We start from the raw sequence: 19,703 nt of genomic DNA on the forward strand, positions 1-19,703 counted from the left end.
GGACTACCCCTTGCCCGAACCCCTGCTCTGCCCGAACTCCTTCGGACCAAAACTCGGCGCTGTTCCTTTAACTCCGCGTGCAGCCAGGGTGTGCGGAGAAGGGCTGGGTCCTCCCGCCTCCTCCTCCACCGCTCCCTTCCCCCTCCCATCCGAGTTTCAGGTGAATGGGTCACGGAGGGAGGTGGCCGGCCACACCACACCTTCTCGATAGCGCCCACCTCCCGCTCAGTCCTTCCTCTGGCGTTGGAGCTGGAGTCCAGGGAAAACCGACTGCAGCGCGAAGCAGCTGGCCCAGGACGCAGCAGGTGGGACTCGCGGGCTCAGGGGTGCGGGCCTCCGGCACACCAGCCTGGCGTTGGTGCGCATGCCCGGGGGCAGGGCGGCGGGGGTGAGGGGAAGGAGGAGGAAGACTGAGTCCCCGGCTCGGTCTCAGGCTGCTTGCTGGTTGCCCGCTTGGCGTCAGGTGTTCCCGCCAGGTGAGCGCTTCTCCGCTCCTGCGGCCCGAAATGGGTCGGGCCTGGCTGCGGTCAGTGGGGGAGAGTGGGGTGTGGCGTCAGAGGCTCGCAGTTCTGCCTGAGGGTCCCCGCGGGGGAGTCTCAGCGCCTTGGGCTGGTAGAGGAGGATCGGGGGAGGACGCCCGGCGCTGGTTTCGGTGGTGGTTTCGCCCTGGGCTGGGGCCCGCGGGAACCTGAGAGGCACGAGTCGGCAAAGAGAGCGGCGCCGGGGAACTTGGGACACTGTTTCCCCGGACGAGGGGCGACTTGGAGGGGCAGGTCAGTCGTATTCGCCTGAAATGCTTGAAGAGACCAGTGCCCAGGCGGCGCGGACAACTTTCCGCTTTTATGGAGGCAGGAGATTGTGAACAGCCAGAGTGCTGCGCTCAGCTCTGGGCGCTGCAGATTTGTCGGACCCTCAGAGGTGCGCGGCGCGCAGTTCCTCGGGGTCCGGAGCCGGAGAGCCGGAGTGGGTGGGCCAGCTGCTGACCCCACGGTTTAAATCCCCCGGGCCTTCCAAATTTCCGCCCCACTCCACCCTTTGGGGCATCCCGGGGAGAGGGGGTGGCTGGGTTTACTCTGAAATATTCCTGGAGTCAAGGTGTGGGTCACATTGACTGTTTTTAACGCAATTCGTGGGAGCTGGGCGAACCCGCGTCGATTTAAGCCGGGAGGTGGGGCGGGGAGTTAATTTCGACTGAGGCTGGATTTCGAGGGAAACTGCTTGTGCTTCAGATTCTCATCCGTGACCAAAAGGCTGCTGCCAGGTGGGCAGACCTGCCCCCGGGCAGTACCTGCTGGGCGAGCACTCACTGGCCCGGCAGCTTCTGAGTTCCGCAGGGCGCACAGTCCGGGGACCCGAGGCCGGCTGCGGACTTTCGAGACCTCCTAGGCGGGGCCAGGCCCGCGCGTAGTCAGTGACATGTTGCCTTCGTTGGAGCAAGTGTGCCGAGAGCGGTGGGTCGGGGGGCCAAAATGGCCTCTGCACCTTAGCTCTGGGCACAACCCTGAGCCCCTGAACCCGAGAAAAAACCGCGGCATCCGCAGGCCAGCCCCGGGCTTACTGGGCGCACTGCCCACCTGGGGAATTACCTAGGGCGGGGAGAAGGCAATGTTCCAGGCAGGTTAATGTGTGGCCCTCACTCACAACAGGTGCATTATTGGGATCCCTGGAAATGAGAAACACTGTGATTCTGCTGAAGTTGAAAGCTAGTTTTTGCTACACAGAGGTAGTTTTCTTAAACTATGCTTCTCCAAGTGTAAAACAATAGTTCCTTCACATGGTACATAGGAATCTTGATTTTCTCCTCTGATGTTTTAAAATAGGCATTTAAATAGTGGAGGGGGATGGAGTTATGGCGCAGCGGTAAAAGGCTCTGTTGGAGCGTGTGAGGCACTGGGTTTGATCCTCAGCACCACATAAAAATTAATAAAAATAGGGTTGGGGGCTGGGGAGATAGCTCAGTTGGTAGAGTGCTCGCCTTGGAAGCACAAAGCCCTGGGTTCGATCTCCAGCACCGCAAAAAAAAAAAAAAAAAAAAAAAAAAAAAAAAAAAAAAAAAAAAAAAAAAAAAGAAAAGAAAAAAAAATAGGGTTGGGGTTGTGGCTCAGTGGTAGAGTGGATGCCTGGCATGTGTGACCCCCTGGGTTCGATCCTCAGCACCTCATATAAATAAATAAATTAAATAAAGGTTCATTGACAACTAAAATTACTTTTAAAAAAATACAACTGAAAAAAAATTAAAAAAATAGTGGAGTCGAAGAAGTAGGTATTTCTTCAAGCACTTTTGGAGGTCGGGCGGTATTTCGCATTTACTTAAGTGTCTCCTTTGTTAGGCATGGAGAGGACAGGAAGGTGAGATGAGTTCTCTACTTCAGGTAGCTTCCAGGCCACGTAGGGAAGTAGGAGGTAGTGCCTCTTTGTGAGTCTGTGTACTAAAGCAAATTCTATTAGAATTGCATTTTAAATGTGGTAAACTTTTGTAGGGGAAACATGTTACAAATGGGCTGCTTTGAAAATTGCTTCAGCAGATCTGGGAAGTTATTTTTAGACTTCACTACTGTACTAGTCCGTCCTTATGGCCTGGTTTAAGTTTTCCACATCTTGTTTCATGTAAAGGTGAATTTCTTATGTTTTCTTCCAAAGACAATGTTGGAATTACTGCATTTTCAATATGATAGAAGATTACTTTTAGGACTGGGTGTAGAGTAGTTGCCTAGCATACATGAGCCCTGGGTTAGATCCTGCACACGGGGTGGGGGAAAGAGTTGTTTTTAACCATTTGGATGATATCTTTCACCTTTCCAGGAACCTCCCAGAGTGACTTTCATCCAGTTCCATTTTAAGGTTTACCTGATTAGAATATTTAGTAGATTATTTTCTTCCAAATTACTGTTTATGGAAGTATTAGTAAAAAGACCGTGCAAATTTTTGTTGCACTTTGTTTCAGTCTTTAGGCTTCCAGCTGTTACCTATGCTTGTTTTTTATTTTTTATTTTTATTTTTTGGTCCTTAATCACTGAACCACATTCCCAACCCTTTTTATTTTATATTTATTTATTTATTTTATTGATTTTATTGTGTGAGTACATAAATAAATTTATGCCACCAGGGCCGAAGCTGTGGATGACTCCTATTTCCAATTTGGGGGAAGGACCCCTTTGGTCTTATAATATTGAGCCAATCAGTGAATTTGGCTCTATGAGAATCAGGTGGAATTTAGCATCCTTATTCTTTCTATTGCTCTCAGGATGCTTTTGAACAGCAACTGCTTTCTTAATTAAATGGTAGACTTCCTCAGGAAGATCAGGAAAAAGTCCTTTGAACCTTAAGTTCAAGATTTTATTGCCAGTCACCAAACATACTTGTGCAATACCATGTTTGTGAGACCCTCAGGTCAACTTCAACCAGATAGGGAGAGCTGACTGGAACAGGCCCTTCCCGGGAGCATGCATGTAACCATGATGGTGGCAGTCAGATAGCAAAAATAGCTTATTTTTTATTGAGACAGGGTCTCACTAAGTTGCTTAGGGCCTCGCTAAGTTGCTGAGGCTGGCTTTGAACTCTTGATCCTACTGCCTCAGCCTCCCAAGCCACTGGGAATAGTGCTTCTACTGTTGATGATGCTGCCAGTCACTTAGGGATTTTGCTGTAGTACAGATTCTGATTCATACGTTGGAATGGGGACTGGGATTCTGCCTTTCTAACATGCTCCTGGGTGGTGCCCATGCTGTTGTGTGTCCTTTTTTTTTCCTCCCTTTCCCCCAGAAAGTAAGCAGTTAACTACTTTAACTGACCAGAACTTGACAAAATGTATTCACTAGGTATTAGTTTTATGAAGGAAGAATTTCAAGGCATTCATTGGTGAATTGAAATTTCTGGTCTCTCGGTTTTATCAAATTATGACCGAGCACTGCTTTGTGCCAGAAACTAGTCCTAGAGATCAGGGATAAGTGATGGTCAAGACTTACTTGTGAGACTCATCTGTCTCACCTGGTGTTCCAGGTGAGGTGGAGGTGGTAGTAGTAGAGAGAGACAGGGAGAGAGAGAGAATGAATAATGGTTTGGGGTGTGTGGGGAAATTTGTGCTAAATATAAAACAGGTTTGGTGTGATGGAGTAAGTGACCTGGAGGGTATTTCTGAGATTACATTTGAACTGAGACTTGAATATGAGAGCACTCTAGACAGGAAGTTGCAAGATGAATGCTTTCTTCTGGTGATTCCTTCATTTTAGGCAGATTCTTAAAATATGTAGTTGGTTTAAAGAATCATCTTGGAGATTTTATTAAAAAATGCATTTCTGACACAAAGCTAGGCTATTTCAAAATCAGCCAGATTTCACATTTTTTTTTTTTTTAGACTATTTGTTAATGATGTCCTATAATCCAAATAGAATCATTTAATGTCAGGCACAACTTAAACTGTTTTTTTTTTTTTTTTTGGTATTGGGAATTGAAATCAGAGGTATTTTACCACTGAACTACATTCCCAATTCCTGAGTTACTGAGTGAGGGTCTTGCTAAATCATTGATGCTGGCTTCAAATTTTCAATACTCCTCCTGCCTCAGCCTCCTGAGTCACTGGAATTACCAGTGTGTGCCCTGAGCCCCATCCAATTTAAACTTTCTAAAGGCAAACTGATTGTTGCCACATGTGACCTAAAAGGAACAGACTATTAAATTTAAAAAAAAATTTTTTTTCTTTTTTTCAAAACTGGGAATTGAACCCAGGACCTCATATATGTTAAGCAAGCACTCTACCACCAAGCTACATCCCCAGATCTATTTTTAACTTTTTGACAGTTTAAAAAAGAATTCAAGGGCAAAGCATTTTATGACTTCTCCCTCTCCCCCACAGTGGCTCTTTATCACTGTACTACACCCCCAGAGATTTTAAAAAATTTTTGTTTTGAGACAGGGTCTCAATAAATTGCCCAGCCTGGCCTCAAACTTGTGATTCATCCTCCTGAGTAGTTTGGGATTACAGGTGTACCACTGTGCCCAGCTCTTGGCTTGCTTTTGCCCCTGCCTCTAAGATAGCCATCTTACTTTGTCTCTTTCACAATCGAGATATATTTGTGGAGGTGATGAGTGGGCTACTTAGGTCAAATCCAGTGGCCTTTTCACTTGTTTTATTTTTTTCCTCCACTCAAAACATACCTAAAGCAGTAATGCTGGGCATTAGTCCTCTTCCTTTAGCTGTTTCTCTAAACCAGTTGCAGACATTGCCTTGTAAGAGACACCCCCGCCCCTCAACACAGTTTAGTCTCCAAAAAATAACGTACCAAATAACATGTTTTGTATAAGTGGCATGAACGTAAATCATTATTTGTTATTCTTGGAAGAGGGATGGAGTCAGGGTGAAGGAGAGACTTCCTAACATTGAGAAGAACTGTGCTCCTGCGGTTTTGGCTTGTTTTTGTTTTTAACCATTTCTGGAACTACAAAGATATTTCAGGGCTTCTAGAGTGGTCCTCCTAATGTCAAGTTCTCCAGGTCAAGCATTTCCTGTTTTTCTAATTTTTTTTAATCAGACATGTTTTATTTTTAAAATTATATATATTTTAAAGATTCTTAACAATTTTAGTCACCCTTCTGCAGAGTTACCTAGCTTAGAATTTGAATGGATTGCAGATTTTGTTCTGTTTAATAACTGCAGCATTCCTAGATCTGAACATTTTTTCTGTGAGTGTTCCCGAAGTTCAGGATAGTTTAATAACTTTTGTTAAAGTTCTTGCTAAGGAAATGGACTTTTTTTTTTTTGGAAATGCATTTTTAAAAGTGAACATCTGTTAAGCCAGGTCCCCTTTATCCTGTATTTATTTATTTATTTATTTTTATTTTTTATTTTTTGGGGTGCTGGGGATCAAACCCAGGGCTTTGTGCTTACAAGGCAAGCACTCTACTGACTTAACTATCTCCCCAGCCCCTTTATCCTGTATTTATAATCTTGATTTTTTTGAATTGAGTTTGCTTTGTTTTTGGTGCCGGGGATGGAACTCGGGACCTTACATGTCCTAGGCAAGCACTGTATCACTGAGCTACACTCTCAACACTTTATTCATTTATTTTTTTATGGCACTGGGAATCAAACCCAGGGCCCTGCACATGTTAGTCAAGCACTTTGCCTTTGAACTACAACCCCAGCCTTGAGTATCCCTTTTTAAATTAGTATTCATGCCTCCAAGTATCTAGGGCCCAAGCCCTTATGTTTCTCACCTTCAGAATAAATAATCCCCATACTGTGAATGCATTTGCTCCTTTTCTTCAGTACCTTATCTTACTTGTCCTAGCCCAGTGGTCAGGATCATGACCCACTTTGACAGGGGAGGTAGGTCCCTAAAACTTAAAGAAAATGAGTAACTCGTTTCAGGTTGTGAACCAGTAAATGGGGGGCTGTTAAAACTACCAGGTTTGCTTCAACTCTGACTTTATAGAGATCTTGCTCAATGTTGATGGGTGCCTAATCAGTGGGTTAGTTATTCCTATTCAGTGTTTGATCAACTGCAAATCTGGATAGGCTTGTCTGGCTGACCTTGTCTGTGGTCACCACTGTGGACCTCCCTGCAGGTAAGCATAAATGGCCCATTCTTTTGTGTTAATTAGATGCTATTATTTAGCCCCTTGGGAATCTGCCCAATCACACAAGCTTGTATTCAAGATTCCCAGGATTCTTTCTCTCTGTGTTTCCTTCATTTACCAGTCTGGTAACCTCCAAAAAAGAAACAAAGGTGTGGCATAACGCTTTCTTAATGAGCTTTCTAAAATTATTTGTTTCACAACCTAAAATCCCTGTTATTAGAGGAGACATGACAACTAAACTCTGAATCCAGGAAATAGCAGTTTAAAAAGGAATTTTGTTTGAATTTCTGACAACTTCAGCCTAATGTGGATTAATTTAGAATTTTCAGAAGCTACCACTGAGCCTGGAATTTGGGGAATAGTCTTGAATGACTGAATTGCAGATATTAGAAGGGATAAGATTCCTCTAAGATCAATATTTGTTACTATTTTACATTCAGCCTTAAAAATAGGCTACCATATTTAATAATGTTTAAATTCAGTTTTGCTGAAGACAATCTGGATATTTACCTTTCATAGCACCAGAACGTTTTGACCTAAATTACTCAATTATGTGTGTGTTTCACCATTAGACTACAAAGAAACATTTTGGTGTGACAGTGCTGGATCCACTTATGACTTGTTTACTTTTCTATATGTTGTACTTCAGTAAAATGAAGTGGTTTTTTTGTTTTGTTTTGTTTTTGTTTTTTGTACTGGGAATTAAGCCCAGGAGTGCTTAACTACTGAGCTTTTTAAAATTTTGAGACAGAGTCTCTAAGTAGTGTAGGGCCTTTCTGATTTGCTGAGGCTGGCTTTGAACTTGTGATCCTCCTACCTCAGCCTCAGTTGCTGGGATTATAGGTGTGCAACACCACACCCTGCTATTGTTAACAATTCTAAAGAACAATGTTTAAGGAGTTTGAATTGATTTGCTTTTCCTAGTATAGTAATGTACAATCTCACAGACTTTATCTGAAAAGGAAAAAAAATATTACACTTCAATATATTCAGAGTATAGATCTTGCTCAAGTGTCATTTGAGGACAATGCTTTAAAAAGTTCATCTGATACTTATTCATTATTTTCAAACTTGAAAGCACAAGAAGCTTTGCAGGCAAAAATATTCGTGGTCCAATCTGACTCACATAAACATTCAACAAATATTTGTACAACTACCATGTGCCAGTCATTGTTTTCATCAGTGAAATAGGCAAAAATTCCTGCTCATATGGAATTTACCTTCTGGTGGATCTCAAAATTCCCTTCTTCCCTAATTACTGGTGTCCTCTGGAAAGAACTTTTTTTTTTTTTGGTACCTTGGATTGAACCCAGGGGTGTTTAACCACTGACCCACATCCTTAGTCCTCCCAGTCCTTTTTAAAATATTTTATTTAGAGACAGGATCTCACTAAGTTTCTCAAGGCCTCACTAGGTTGCTGAGGCTGACTTTGAACTTTCGATCCTCCTGCCTCAGCCTCCTGAATCACTGGAATTACAAGTGTGAGCCACCACACCTATCCACCTGGAAAAAAACCTATTGCTGCTTTGATATACCTGAGAGGCATAAAGTGCTATAGCTAATGTGCTGTGTATCTTCTGGTGTTTCCAGCACTGGATTTTTCTGGAATAAACTTCAAGCTTTTTAGGTTTGGCGATTGTGTGTTTACCTCATCATGTTGAGGTAAGACTGGCTAGTCTTTCCAGGACAGCTCTTAGTGCCCATGGATTTGCCTGAGGATTTAAGGCAGAAGATGTTCAATCTTACTGCCTCTTGGACATACTACCAACTGTCCACACCACCCAAAAGTTAGCATATCACAAGTAGAACTCATTTTTAAAACTGAGAGTGGGTGGAAAGCCCATGAGATCTTGTGGGTTCAAGTCTTCTCTAAATGACTTATTGGCTTCCTCTGGACTTTGAGCTATTATTTCACATCTCTTTCTGACCCTCTCTGCATCTATCTGTAAAGTGGTTTTGAGGGTGAAATGAGAATTTTATGTAGAGAGCCTGGTACATTGGTAGGTATGTTATGTGTTCATTTTCTTCTCCTCTCCTAGTTTCTAAGTCCTTCATTACCTCTCCTGGCTTTGCAGCAGCTGGTCCAGGTGCTCCTTTGGACTCTGGCCTCTTTTTTCTAACTTATTCATATCTCCCCTGCAGAGCATCTTGAACTGGCTCCCTATTTCCTACTTGAATGAGGTGACAAACTCCCATCACACTTTGAAAATCCTCCTTTTTCTCACCGTAGCCTTATTTTAAGAGGTTAACCATTCCAATATGTCCCCACCTGGTCTCTTTTTCTTCCCCCAAACTGTCCACACGCCTCTCAACAGAGACCCAGGCTGGGTGCCCTTTCTTTCCAGCATCCCATCTGGATCTTTAAGTCTTTTATATTTATTTATACTTTATATTTAAGTCTTTTATTCCATATTTATCATATATTTCAGCCCTGAATAATTCCTGAAGTAATAACTTTTATATGTGATCTTAAGGAGAACTGTGTCTTGAACTTAACTTTCACAGTCTTCTCTGTATATTTAGGCACTTAATAAATATGTGTTAATTGAGTGAAACTGCCTTGCAGATGTTTAAGGATTTGTGCTCTGAGGAGTTTTAGAACAGAACAGTCTTTCTGCTTTTCTCTTAAAGACTTTTTTTCCTCCAATGGTACTGGGGTTTAACCCAGGGATGTTCTACCACTGAACCACATCCCCAGACCCTTTTGTTTTATTTTTTTAAATATTGAGACCTGGTCTAGATAAGTTGCTTAGGGCATTGCTAACTTGCTGAGGCTGGTCTCGAACTTGAGATTCTCCTACCTTACTTTCCTGAATTGCTGGGATTATAGGCATGGACCACTGCACCCGGCAAGATGGGGGTCTTGATGAATTGCTCGGGCTGACCTCACCCTCTTTTTTATTTTTTTATTTTTTGGGGGTACCTGCGATTGAACTCAAGGGTGTTTGACCATTGAACCACATCCCCAGCTCTGTTTTTTTTTTTTCTTTTCTTATTTTTATTGTAAACAAATGGGATACATGTTGTTTCTGTTTGTACATAAAGTAAAGGCATACCGTTTGTGTAATCATACATCTACATAGGGTAATGGTGTTTGATTCATTCTGTTATTTTTCCCTTCCCCCCACCCCTCTTTTCCCTCTATACAGTCCCTCCTTCCTCCATTCTTGTCCCCCTCCCACCCCCCATTATGTGTCATCATCCGCTTATCAGTGAGATCATTTGTCCTTTGTTTTTTTGAGATTGGCTTATCTCACTTAGCATAATATTCTCCAATTTCATCCATTTGCCTGCAGATGCCATAATTTTATTATTCTTTATAGCGGAGTAATATTCCATTGTATATATATACCACAGTTTCTTTATCCATTCATCAATTGAAGGACATCTAGATTGGTTCCACTATCTGGCTATTGTGAATTGAGCAGCTATGAACATTGATGTGGCTGTATCTCTGTAGTATGCTGATTTTAAGTCCTTTGGGTATAGGCCAAGGAGTGGGATAGCTGGGTCAAATAGTGGTTCCATTCCAAGCTTTCTGAGGAATCTCCATACTGCTTTCCAGAGTGACTGCACTAATTTGCAACCCCACCAGCAATGTATGAGTGTACCTTTTCCCCCACATCCTCGCCAACACCTATCGTTGCTTCCCAGCTCTGTTTTGTATTTTATTTAGAGACAGGGTCTTACTGAGTTGCTCAGCACCTCGCTTTTGTGAGTCTGGCTTTGAACTTGAGATCCTCCTGCCTCAGCCTCTTGAGCAGCTGGGGATTACAGGCATGTGCTGCCACACTCAGCTAAAGGCAAACTTTTTAATCAATTAGATTATGCTTTAGTTTACACTGAGGAGCTAGTATGTGCTAGACACTGCTATATGTGTACTTTCATATACATTTGTGTTTTAATAAACTTTCAAAAATAATATGAAATAATTTACTTTTGAGAAATTTTCTTTACAGATCCTTTTTCTTTGAGGTGACTACATTAAAAATATTTTCACCTATGCTGTAAAATGCTAATTCATGAAATTTTCATTACTGTAATAGAATTTCAGGTTTAAAGATACTTGTATGATGTGGATGTGCAAAGCATAATGCTGGGTGCTGAGGAATACCAGGGCAAATAGTTCTTACACTCATTGATTTCATAGTGTAAAAGTGGCAGTGTAGAGTGAGTGGTTGCTTGGGATTGGAGTTTGGTTTTCTTCATGATGCAGGAAAACTGACCTCAGTAGTAATGCCATTGCCCTATTGTTGTTTCTTAGATTGACTGATCTTGGGAACTACAGGGAATTGCTCATCCTAAAGATTAGGTGACCGGTGACATCAGCCATGTCCTCGAGACCTTTTGAAAGTCCACCTCCCTATAGACCTGATGAATTGTAAGTATATCGTTCTTTAGATTTTTCTTTTTAATAAGGTCTGTCACATGTAAAAAATGTGTATGGTTGAAACTTTGATCTATTAAGTGCTCTTTCTTGGGGGGTACCAGGCAGGGATTGAACTCAAGGGCGCTTAACCACTGAGCCACATCCCCAGCCCTTTTTATTTTTTGTTTTGAGACAGGGTTTCACTAAGTTACTTAGGGCCTTGCTAAGTTGCTGAGGCTGACTTTGAACTTACGATGCTCCTGCCTCAGCCTCCCAAGTTGTTGGGTTTGTAAGCATGAGCGGTGTCTGGCTAATAAATGTTCTTAAAAATTAAACAATATGTGCACTTGTAAGCTTAAATTGTACCAGGAACATACAATGAAAAGTGAATTTCCCTTTTAACTTCTAGCATGAGAGTTCTAGCATGACAAAAGCAACTCCTGTCACTCATTTTTTTCTTCATTCTTATTTCTTTCTTTTCTTTTCTTGTTTTTTTTTTTTTTTTTTTTTTTTGGTACTGGGGATTGAACCCAGGGGTGCTCTCTCATTGAGTTTTAAAATTTTGAGACAGAGTCTTGCCAAGTTGCCCTGGCTGTCCTCACACTTGTGTTCCTCCTGCCTTAGCCTTCTCAGTGGCTGCAATTATGGTTATGTTCCACCACATTGGGCTCTTAACACCCATTTCTAAAGTTTGCCTCAAGATTGTCTAGGTTTATATTTGTGTGTATATTTATTCCTTTCTGTTTTTTGCACATGATATGAAACTTTAATATTAACAACTTGTTTAAATGTTCTTTGGGAATATCTTGCAATTTTTAAAAATAACAGCTTTACTGAGATATAACTCACACCCCATAGAATTTACCAATTTGGAATAGACAGCTCACTGGTTTATAGAATTTCATAGACTTACACAGCAATCACCACAATTAATTTTAGAACATTTTATCATCTTCCAGAGAAACTTACCTGTTAGCTGACACTTCTCAAGTACCCCAGCCCAATGCAACCACAGCTTACTTTTTGTCTGTACATTTGTCTATTCTGGATATTTCATATAAATGGAATCTTATGATAAGTGACCTTTTGTAACCAGCTTCCTCACTTAGCATAATGTTTTCCATATTGTGAACTTTAAAAGTGTTTCCTGAGCTGGGGTTGTGGCTCAGTGGTAGAGTGCTTGCCTAGCATGTGTGAGGCACTGGGTACGATTCTCAGCACCGCATTCAATTCTCAGCACAGTATATGAATAAACAAAATAAAGGTCCATCAACAACTAAAACAGAAGTGATTCCTGCCTTATATAAATAAAACAAACCATGTTCTTGGGATCTTAGTCATTTGGGGATTTATCAGTGGATCTTTTTGATTTTTTTTTTTTTTTTTTTTTAGTTGTCATTGGATCTTTTTTATTTTATTTATTTATATGTGGTGCTGAGTATCGATCCCAGGGCCTCACATTGCCAGGCAAACACTCGACCACTGAGCCACAACTCCAGCCCCTATCAATGTATTCTTAAATTTTAAATTTGCCATCAAACATGGATAGGGATTTCTTTATAAAAGTAGTTGTAGCTTTAATTCTGATAACTGTAGTGGGAAACAATGTAGGAAAAAAGACATTTCTCCTGTACTATTACAACACAATAAAGAATGCCTCCATGACCTCTGGTCATCAAAATGTGCGGGGATTGCTCCTCACTGGCCCCAGCTGTAGACACCAGCTAGGTGTTCTTCTGTTCAGTTCTGAGCCTATCTACCTGGAGATAGCATAGATTACAGGATGAGGGCTCAGCCCATCGTACTGCCCTCCACTTCTGATACATCTCAGGCACAGACGATGGCCTATGGTCTGACTGACCTGTGATAAATTGGGGTTCCCACAGCCCCCTCTTTGGGCTTGGTTAATTTGCTAGAGTGACTCACGGAATTCAGGGAGACACTTCCTTACTTTTACTAGTGAGCACAAGATGAACAGATGAACAGCTGCATAGGGTGAATTATAGGAGAGGGTGTGAAGCTTTCATGCCCTCTCCAGCCCCCCCCCCCCCCCCCCCCCCCCGCCCCAGGAACTCCCATATATTCACAGCTTCTGGAAGCTCTTTGAACCCAGTCCTTTTGGTTTTTTATGGAGGCTTCATTATGTGAGCTCAATTGATTAAGTTGTTGCCATTGACAATTATCTTAACCTTCAGCCTTTGTACCCTTCCCCACTGTTAGGGAGTGGGTCTAAAAAATTCCAATCCCCAAATCATGCCTTGGTCTTAAATTTGACCAGCCCCAGCCCTGACAGCTAACTAGTAGCTGTCAGCCATTAGTCATCTCATTAGCAAACAAAAATCCACTTATTATTTTGTAAATTCTAAGGATTTTGGGAGTTCTATGCCAGGAAACAAGAACTAAGACCAAATATATATTTCTCTCTCTCTCTCTTTTTTTTTTTCTTTTGGTGGTGTTGGGAATTGAACCCAGGGTCTTGCACATGCTGGGCAAGCACTCTACCAACTGAGCTATATCCCCAGCCTTATATTTCTCAATATCACACATGGGTTGTTTTCCAGTTACACAGACTCCTTACTGTCACCTGACCATGGTAGGGACACAGTTTTTTATGACTATGTGGACTTCAAAATACCCTGGAGAAGGGTTGGAGATGTAGCTCAGTGGTAGAATGCTTATCTAGCATGCGTTTGCTTAGCATGTGTGAGGAACTGGGTTTGATTTCTAGTACAATAAATAAGTAAATAAATGCAGAAGGATATTGTAATTGAGTAGTGCTTCATTTACCTAATATTTATTTTGTGTTGCTTTCGTAAACAGTGCTAGACTATAACATACATATGGAAAGAGGCACAGGTCATATATATGAGAAGATGAATAAAAACGAAGCAAACATCCATACAGTCATTACCCAGGACCAGAAACAAAGTGTTTTCTGGGGTCTTCTCCTTTTCACTACTTTTCTTTATTATTTTGCCTCTACCCCCTTACATATTCCAAAGAGTTCAGATTAGTTTTACTTATTTAAAAATGTCTTATGAATATAATAATGCTGTATTCTTTTCTCTCTTGTTTCTTTCAGCATCACCTGTAAGATTTGTCCACATAGCTGAATGTATTCATAATTCATCATTTTATGCATCATAATAGCACTATAGAAATAAAATGCAATAAGCCAGGCCTGGTGGTGCATGCTGTAATCCCAGCAACTCAGGAGTCTGAGGCAGGAGGATCCCAAGTTCAAAACCTGCTTCAACAACTTAGTGAGGTCCTGAGAAACTAAGCCAGACCTGTCTCAAAATTAAAAAAAAAATAAGGGCTCAGTGGTTAGGCACGCCTGGGTTCAATCCCTGGTACAAAAAAAAAAAAAAAAAACCAGCAGGATTGGGGGGTTACTTTTAATAATACATTTTACTTAATTCAGTATATTTAAGATGTTTAAACAAGTGATTGACATTTAAAAAATTATTCAGGAGGGACTGGGATTATATGACTCAGTTGGTAGAGCACTTACCTAGCACATGTGAGGCACTGGGTTCCATCCTCCGCACCACATAAAATAAATAAATAAATAAATAAAGGTATTGTGTCCATCTGTAACTAACAACAACAACAAAAGATTCTTGAGCCAAGCATAGTGGCACATGCCTGTAATCCCAGTGACTTGTGTGGATGAGACAGGAGGAAGTTCAAGGCCAGTATGGGCAGCTTAACAAGATCTTGTCTCAAAATAAAATAAAAAAAACAGGGAAACAGGGTTAGGGATGTATTTCAGTGATAGAGCACCCCTGGGTTCATTTCTTAGTAGTGGGCGTGCACGCGCACGCACACACACGCACACACACACACACACACACACACACACATAGGTTCATATGATACTATACATTCATTTTTCATATTATGTCTTTGAAATCCACTCTGTATTTTACACATCTAACAGTACTTCTCAGTTTGGATTAGCATTATCCAAGTGCTTGATAGACCTGTGAGGCTAGTGGATACCCTGTTGGACAGCACAGGATGTAGGATTCCATCATGTGGAAATATCAGTCACTCATTCCACTGTAGGTGGACATTTGAACTTTTTCACCCCAGTTTGGGTTTACTGTGAGCACTGCTACTGTGAACTTTTACACTGTTAGTGAAAGTATAATTAGTACAGTCACTTTGGAAAACAGTTCAACATTGTCTAGTAGAGTTAAGATGCACAAAGATACATTCCTGGGCATATAACATAGAAAAATAAGTGATTTTTGTACCAGAATACATATTCAAGGAGGTTTAGAGCTGTACTGTTCACAATACCCCACAGAAACAATCCAGATGTCTGAGTAGAATGGATTATGGAATTTTCCTCTTGACATTTTGAAAGACCAACTTATCAGTGACCTTTCTATAGTTTTGCCATTTCTTTTTTTTTTTTTTTTTTTTGTGGTGCTGGGGATCGAACCCAGGGCCTTGTGCATGCAAGGCAAGCACTCTACTGACTGAGCTATCTCCCCAGCCTGCCATTTCATTTTTATTCTCATTCTCATATACTCAGATTTTTTCAAATAATTATGGTTAGTAGCAGCTGGTAGTGATATGTCTTACTTGGGGGAGTGGAAGGTGGTCTGTGGAGATAGTTAAAACCAAGAGTCTGAGATCAGTATAGAAGTGAATTTTGCCTCCCAGGCTTATAGTTCTTAGATTCAGTGTGGTCACACGTTAGTGTGTCTATCACAAGCAGTCTATTTATGGTTAAATTACCGGGATGTGCAGAGTATTTTGTATCAAGGAGATTTAAGATCCACTTAGGCATTACTCTCATGCGCGCTCATTGCATAATTGCTTTGCAGCCCTTGCCATAACTGTAGATCATGTAGTAATTTTCTCAATGTCTTACTCTCTTGACAGACTGAACTGTGGAGTGAGAGTTCCCTGTTCAATTTTGTGACTCCATTGCCCAGCACAGTGCTTAGCACAAGTCAACTTGACAACTCCAGTAAACAGTTGTTAATTGAATGAAAGAATGAATGTGTTTTCTTTTTTTTTTTTTTTGAGGCATTATGGGAAAGGAGCTCATGGACACTCAGCCACTGAGCCACACCCCCAGCCCTATTTTGCATTTTATTCAGAGACAGGTCTCACTGAGTTGCTTAGTGCCTCACTTTTGCTAAGGCCGATTTTGAACTCACTGTCCTCCTACCTCGGCCTCCCGAGCTGCTGCGATTACAGGCGTGTGCCACCATGCCCAGCATGAATGTGTTTTCTCAACTAGGAGAATGAGGCTGCCAGGAATTGCACATGACCCACAATAGGCCAGTGGAGGTGTTTTGTTCTATTGTACCTGTCCTGTGCCACACAGGCAAAAAGGTTGATATCAGTGTTCTAAAAGTGTCTGGGTCTCAATTCCAGAGATTACAATTTAACTGATAAGGGCGTGTACCATCTAAGAATTTTGGTTTCCTCGCAGTGCTGTGTATTGAACTCAGTGCCTTGAATGTGCTAGGCAAGTGCTCTTCCATTTAGTTAGATCCACTGGCCCACCATCTGAGAGTGTTATACTTCCCAGGGATCCTAAATAGCAAATTTTGAGATGCTTTTCTCTGTAGTATACAGAGTAGTCATTCTCCAGGTAGGTTTCCAAGGCCAGTAACATCTGTACCAGCTGGAAACTTGTTCTACCTCAGAACTACAGAATCAGCAACTCAGACTGGAGTCAAGAATCTTTTAATAGGGGCTGTGGTTGTAGCTAAGGTAGAGTGCTTACCTAGCATGTGTGAGGCACTGGGTTAGATCCTCAGCACACATAAAAATGAAGTTTTAACCATGCTTTCAACTGATTCAGAAACACAGATACCTTTACTGTTCAGTGAGAAGTACTAATAGTCTCATTTACCAATGGTTTGTTTAAATTATTCCAAGTGCTTTGCATATTCTTTGTGCTTACCACTAAAAAGTGCTAACATAAAGTTCTTTTCCTGTGCATTTCAGCAAACCAAATCATTATGCACCAAGCAATGACATATATGGTGGAGAAATGCATGTTCGGCCAATGCTCTCTCAGCCTGCGTATTCTTTTTACCCAGAAGATGAAATTCTTCACTTCTACAAATGGACATCTCCTCCAGGAGTGATTCGTATTCTGTCTATGCTCATTATTGTGATGTGCATTGCTATATTTGCCTGTGTTGCCTCCACCCTTGCCTGGGACAGAGGCTATGGAACTGGCTTACTAGGAGGCTACCCTTATGGAGGAAGTAGCTTTGGTGGCTACGGAGGCAGCTATGGCTACGGTTATAGCTACGGTTATGGCTATGGAGGAGGCTATACAGATCCAAGAGCTGCGAAGGGCTTCCTGTTGGCCATGGCTGCCTTTTGTTTCATTGCCTCATTGGTGATTTTTGTTACCAGTGTCATAAGATCTGAAATATCCAGAACAAGAAGATATTACTTGACTGTGATAATAGTGAGTGCTATCCTAGGCATCATGGTGTTTATTGCCACAATTGTCTATATAATGGGAGTCAACCCAACTGCCCAGGCTTCTGGATCTATATACAGTTCACAAATATATGCCCTCTGCAACCAGTTTTATACACCTGCTGTTACCGGAGTCTATGTGGATCAGTATTTGTATCACTACTGTGTGGTGGATCCCCAGGAGGTATGAATAGTGTTTTCTTTGTCCCTATCTACTTGAATCAGAGACCTTCAACTTGGAATTTGTAATAGAATCACTCTGGGAATGTTTTAAAAATATTGATTTTGGTCATGTGTGGTAGTGCATGCCTGTAATTCCAGCAACTTAGGAGGGAGGCTGAGGCAGGATGATTGCAATTTAGAAGCCAACCTTAGCAACTTAGCAAGACCTTGTCTCAAAATGAACAGTGAAAATGACTGGGGATGTAGTGGTCAAGCCTGAGGATTCCACTCAGGGATGCTTGACTACTTAGCTACATGACCCTGAGTTCAGTCCCCAGTAAACCCCCTAAAAAAAATTGATGCCAAGGCCCCTCTTCTAATTATATCAGAATGTGGTGGAAAGATTGGATGTCATTATTAATATATAATTATGATACTGTATAATTCCACCCATTTGAAGAACAGTTCACTGGTTTGTAGTTTATTCGGATGATTGTGCAATAATAATAATTAGAATAATTAGTGCCTTGAACTAATTATTCACTAGAATAATTTCACTATCTCAGAAAGAGTCCCTGGTACCCAATAGCAGTTACTCTTCATTTTCCTAATCCTGGTAAACCACACATTCTACCTCTGTAGGTTTGTCTATTTTCTGTGTATTTTATATATTCTCACAATATGTGGTCTTTTGTGATTGGCTTCTTTGACTTAGCATAATGCCTTTAAGGTTTGCCTGTGTTTTTAGCATGTACACGTCTTTCATTGTATTCTAGTGTATGTTCATGCCGCATTCTATTTATCCATTGGTTGATAATCATTGGGACTCTTTTCTCACTGGCTGTTGCAAATAATGTTGTGAACGTTGGTGTTCAAGTTTTGGTGTGACTTAATGTTTGAATATCTCTGGAGTTGGATATAAACCTAAGGGCAGAACTAGTAAGTCACATGGTGATTCTGTTTAACTTTTTGGGGAATTATCAGTTTTTTCCAAAGAGGTTGTACCATTTTACATTCACACCAGAAAGGTGTGAGGGTTTGGGTTTCTCCATTTCCTCACCAGCACTTGTTATTGTCAGTCTGATTCTAGCCTGTGCTACTGGTGTTAGGTGGTTAAGTCCTTGTGGTTTTCATTTGCATTTCTTTGATAGCTAATGTTGTTGAGTATCTTTTCATGTACTTACTGGGCATTTTTAAAACCATTTTTGGAGAAATGACTATTCAGAATCTTAATTCTAATTTTTAAATCGGACTTTTCTTTTGGTAGTGCTGGGAATTGAAGCCTGGACCTTGCACGTGCTAGAAAGGCACTTTGCTGCTGATCTACATCTTCAGTCCAAATTGAACTTTTACAAATTCTTATATATCTGGATAACTCTTTTTTTTTTTTTTGCGCTGCTGGGGATTGAACCCAGGGCCTTGTGCTTGCAAGTATCTGGATAACTCTTATATCCACATGTAAATATTGTCTCATCTTGTAATTCTTTTTCCATTTTCTTTATGGTGTCTTTGCATAAAAGTTTTTAGGTTTGTTTTGGTTTTGTTTTGTGGTACTGGGGTTTAAACCCAGGGCCTTGTGCATGCTTGGCAAGCATTCGGCTATAGTGCTACATCCTCAGCCCAAGTTTTCAGTTTTAGGAGGTATAATTTATTCAGTTTCTATCCTTATGCCAGTACCAACCACACTGTCTTGATTACTTTATCATTAGCTTTGTAGTAAGTTTTGAAATCATGAAGTTGGAGTTCTCAAACTTTATTTTTTAAGATTGTTTTGGCTAGATTTAGGACCAGTCTCTATCAATTTCTGCAAAAAAAAACAAAAAAAAAAAAAAACAAAAGCCTGTCAGGTGTCACTGCACCTGGCTCCTGTTAGGATTTTGAAGAGTTGCATTGTAGTTGAATTATTGGGAATTTTGTCATCTTTACAATTATAAGTCTTCCAGTCCACGGACATAGGGTGTCTCTCCATTTATGTAAATTCTCTTCTTCTTTTTTTTTTTTCTTTTTTTAAGTGTTTTGTAGTTTTCAGAGTCTCTCTAGATCAAATGTACAGGCAGGTTTGAGAATCTTGCATTCAGTAACAATAAGTCACCCTAATTACATTAGCACCTGAAATGTTTCTAAGCTA

At 41.2% G+C, this 19,703-nt stretch overlaps 1 protein-coding gene across 3 annotated transcripts in view; it reads left to right on the forward strand.

Moving 5' to 3' along the window:
* Positions 1-19,703, forward strand: part of Ocln (occludin) — a 51,869-nt gene continuing 32,166 nt past the window's right edge. Inside the window, exons 1-3 of one of the 3 annotated variants that reach the window (XM_047556753.1) lie at positions 1-305; positions 10,841-10,957; positions 16,925-17,597. In XM_047556753.1, the coding sequence (XP_047412709.1) occupies positions 10,908-10,957; positions 16,925-17,597 (723 nt within the window). In that variant the 5' untranslated portion in view covers positions 1-305; positions 10,841-10,907. Of the gene's footprint in view, positions 306-383; positions 477-522; positions 774-10,840; positions 10,958-16,924; positions 17,598-19,703 lie in introns of those variants that run through there. The other 2 variants (XM_047556755.1, XM_047556754.1) reach the window with 2 other exon arrangements.

The sequence above is a fragment of the Sciurus carolinensis genome, chromosome 6, assembly GCF_902686445.1.
Source record: "Sciurus carolinensis chromosome 6, mSciCar1.2, whole genome shotgun sequence".
Taxonomy (NCBI): domain Eukaryota; kingdom Metazoa; phylum Chordata; class Mammalia; order Rodentia; family Sciuridae; genus Sciurus; species Sciurus carolinensis.